Here is a 3,539-nt window from a genome sequence, read left to right as displayed (position 1 = left end):
GAAATTGGGTTTCATTCCAAATTAAAACCATTTTTGATATTTTCTGCGGAAGGGAATGGGACCTCATTTTCAGGGCTGTGTGGCTGCTGGGCTTCCCTAGAGCCACAGACCTTTAAAGAAAGGCATCCAATCTTGGTTGATAGAAGACCTGGAGATGGTGGATACACCACATAATACCTGTCTCTGTTTGTCTTCCAGTTGAATACTTATGAAGTAATGATGAACCTGAATCGAACAGTGGTGACTGAGTTTTTTCTCCTGGGATTTTCTACCTCTCCAGAGAGGCAGGTTTTACTCTTTGTGGCACTGTTAGCCATTTATCTGGTCACTGTGGTGGGAAACCTCCTCATTATCCTTGTAACCTTGGTGGATCCCACCCTTCACACCTCCATGTACTTTTTCCTCTCTAATTTGTCTGCCTTAGAGGTCGGTTATACCTCGGTCACTGTCCCCAAAATGCTGGTGAGCCTCATCTCAGGGGACAAACGCATCTCCTTTGCTGGCTGTGCCATGCAAATGTGCTTCTTCCTTTGCTTTGGGAGCACGGAGTCTTCCTTTCTGGCCACGATGGCGTATGATCGCTACGTGGCAATATGCAACCCCCTGTGTTATCCCATGATTATGAACAAGAAGGTGTGTGTCCTGCTGGCAGCCACTTCCTGGACAATCGGCATCCCAGCCCAGGTAGTGCAGACCGGTTTGGTGTTCACCTTACCCTTCTGTAGCTCCAAAGAGATCAACCATTTCTTCTGTGACCCGGCCCCTCTGCTGTTGCTGGCCTGTGCTGACACCTCCATGAATGAAACATTAACTTACATCATGGTCACTTTCTTTGGAATGGTGCCTTTTGCCCTGATCCTGTTGTCCTATATCCGGATTATCGCCACCATCCTTATGATGCCATCAGCTGAGGGCAAGAGGAAAACCTTCTCCACCTGCTCCTCCCACCTCATCGTTGTGGCTTTATTCTATGGTTCTGGCATCCTCCTTTATTTACGACCCAGGTCCAGTGGATTTCCAGATGGTGGTAAACTTCTCTCCCTGTTTTACACTGTTTTGCCTGCCATGTTGAACCCTTTTATCTACAGCCTGAGGAACAGCGATATCCAAACCGCCCTGAAGAGAAATATGTGGCACAAAATGGTTCCTTGCTAGCACTGAGTGGGAAACAGATTTCCCAGTCTGTTCTGCTTCAGGATGAATCTAAGGTCTACTAAAATTTTTCACAAAGAACAAGAGCAATACCCACCCACCACAGAATAGCCTGGTCATTAGGGTCATAGTCGGCGGGTATAATAGGCCAGGGGAAGCTAATCCTCCCCTAACCCAGGCTGTGTCCCCAAGCACTCTCTGCCCCAAGGCCACACTTCCCCCAAAGTCAGTGGGGGCTCAGCTGTAGGTTTCCTGCTTCAAAACAGGGAGAGCAGGGATTCAAACTCAGCTCACCCACATCTCCTGAAGCACCAAGCTGTAGAGCTTTAAATATGGAATTATTTATACAAAGTGGAACAACTCCCACCAGCATGATTGGTAGACTAACTATACACTCCCCAGGTTAGTGTCCTATCCCAGTCTGCTCTTTGAGTGGGCTCTCTTTTTTCGTTCAGATCCCATTGTAGACCAATGAAACATTCATCAAAACCAAAACTTCCCCTCCAGAATTTCCTTTTCAACAAATTGAAATTTTCCACTGGGAAAAAAAAAACTTTCATTGAAAAATTCCCAGTGACCTCTAGTCCTCAGAAAATGTGACTTGTCTAATAAACACACTGCTGGGGGCACAATTGGCCGAAGTCCTTATTGGTTTTGGTCGCCTTAGTAGCTTAATTGAGACTCCTTGGGCATGATTTCTGAGGTGGGCTGGGCTCTCCCAGTGACCTCTGCTGCTGTTGTGAGCACTCAACACTTCTGAAAATCATGCTGCAGACCTATCAAGTTGGTGGCTGATCACAAACGTCCTGACGGAAGTGACTCTCAAAACATTGCTTCAGAAATCTGTAACAGAACCAGGACTAGAAGCCAATTTTTCTTAGCCTGAGGCCACTAGACCATCCCTTCTCTTCCGTTAGGCCTGTGCACCATTGGCTACAAACATTCCAGCTTCTGCAATGAACTAGGGCGGGGCGTAGAGCTGCCTGGAAAACAGAATTTCCTTCCTGTGGGTGTTGGAACAAATTTTCATACCAAGTCGACAACCCGGGGACAAAAAGTGAAACCTTGAAAATTGTTCACAGGCTCATGGGGCCACTTGACTTTCTGGGCTGTCCAGGGAGATGGGAAGCTGCCTATTCAGTGAGCTAGCTGCTGAGGTGTTGGTTGTTCAAGGAGTTGAGGTGACGGCTGCCCAGGGAGTTGGGGAATGTCTGCCCAGCAAGTGGGCTACAGCGGAGCCAGTAACGCTGAGCGACCAGCAGGCTGCCTGGGACCTGTGCAGTCCTGGTCACCTGGCAACTGGCCTTCCAATTGCTAGGCTGGCTGAATAGTGGGCAGGTTAGCCGGTCTGCTTCCCGGCCTGGTTATATCAAATGCTGTGACAGAATTCACCTGTTCCCAGGGAGCACGTCAGATCTGTTGAATGAGCAACACAGGTCTGTCGGGAAATTTTCAGTCAGCTCTAGCAAGGTCTCCTCATCTCCATCCACTACAGATCTCCATACCAGTCACTGTCCATTCTGGGGTCCTCTGGAGCAGATCGCCACATGCCGTAAATCAGTGTGGTTCCATTCACTTCCGTAAAATGTCACCTGTGAAATGGAATGGCTGATACTTGTCGCTCTTCTGGGACAGAGGTCTGAGGTCTTGCTCCCTAATAAGGGGTTTGGAGTGCACAGATTTCCTAATAGCAGTCATTCAGAGGAGTGAGAATAGCTTCCTGGCTCCCAATCCAGTGCACCTTCCCCTAGGCCAGAGAGTAATCTGGTGAGGGAAAGGATAGAACTGTACCCAGAAGACAAAACAGATTACCATGTGTCTACTTCAGAACAATGCAGGAAGGTCAGAGGTCCCCAAACTTTTCAGGGGACTTTTCCCCTGACCCCTGTCCAGACACCCCCCCCCCCCCAGGAGCAAGGGCTGTAACTCCTGGGGGGGTGGAGCGTGGATAGGGGTGATAGGGCTGAGGCTGGGACTGCAGGTGGGGGCAGGTCTGGGGCCAGGGATGGGGATTTGGATGGGTGTGGAAGTGGAGCCATGGCTGGGTCGTGGTAAGGGCTGGCAACTGGGGCCATGGCCAGGGGTGGGGCTGCGGTTGGGGTCCAAGGTAGGGGGCGGAGCACAGGGTCAGGAGCCAGGGCAACGGCTGGAGGTGGGGCCGTAGCAGAGTTGGGGGCTGCTCCCTCCCCGCCTCTCATGGGGCTGGCCTGGGCACCACCACAACCCCCAAACATTCCTCCACACATGCCCCACAGTTTGGGTATCACTGGCCTAGGAGCATTCTTGGGAGTTGATCTTTCCAAAGGTTCAAATGTATTTTACTCTCCTAGCTTCCTCTGACAAACCCCAGCTGGAATGTTAAGGACAGTAAGTGACAAAAGTTGAAA

General features: G+C 50.2%; 1 protein-coding gene across 1 annotated transcript; it reads left to right on the top strand.

Annotated features, from left to right (window-relative positions):
- Positions 1–212: 212 nt before the first annotated feature.
- LOC101944633 (olfactory receptor 10A7-like) lies at positions 213–1,714 on the top strand. The gene has a single exon (XM_005313801.3). The coding sequence runs from the start codon at positions 217–219 to the stop codon at positions 1,153–1,155; it is 939 nt and encodes a 312-aa protein (XP_005313858.3). The 5' UTR covers positions 213–216; the 3' UTR covers positions 1,156–1,714.
- Positions 1,715–3,539: the final 1,825 nt, after the last annotated feature.

Source organism: Chrysemys picta, chromosome 13, assembly GCF_011386835.1.
Source record: "Chrysemys picta bellii isolate R12L10 chromosome 13, ASM1138683v2, whole genome shotgun sequence".
Taxonomy (NCBI): domain Eukaryota; kingdom Metazoa; phylum Chordata; order Testudines; family Emydidae; genus Chrysemys; species Chrysemys picta.
This window is presented reverse-complemented; position numbering and strand designations above follow the sequence as displayed.

Bases quoted from the DNA above. Each gene is read 5' to 3' on its own strand.
- LOC101944633 (XM_005313801.3), top strand. From the start codon at position 217: ATGATGAACCTGAATCGAACAGTGGTGACTGAGTTTTTTCTCCTGGGA.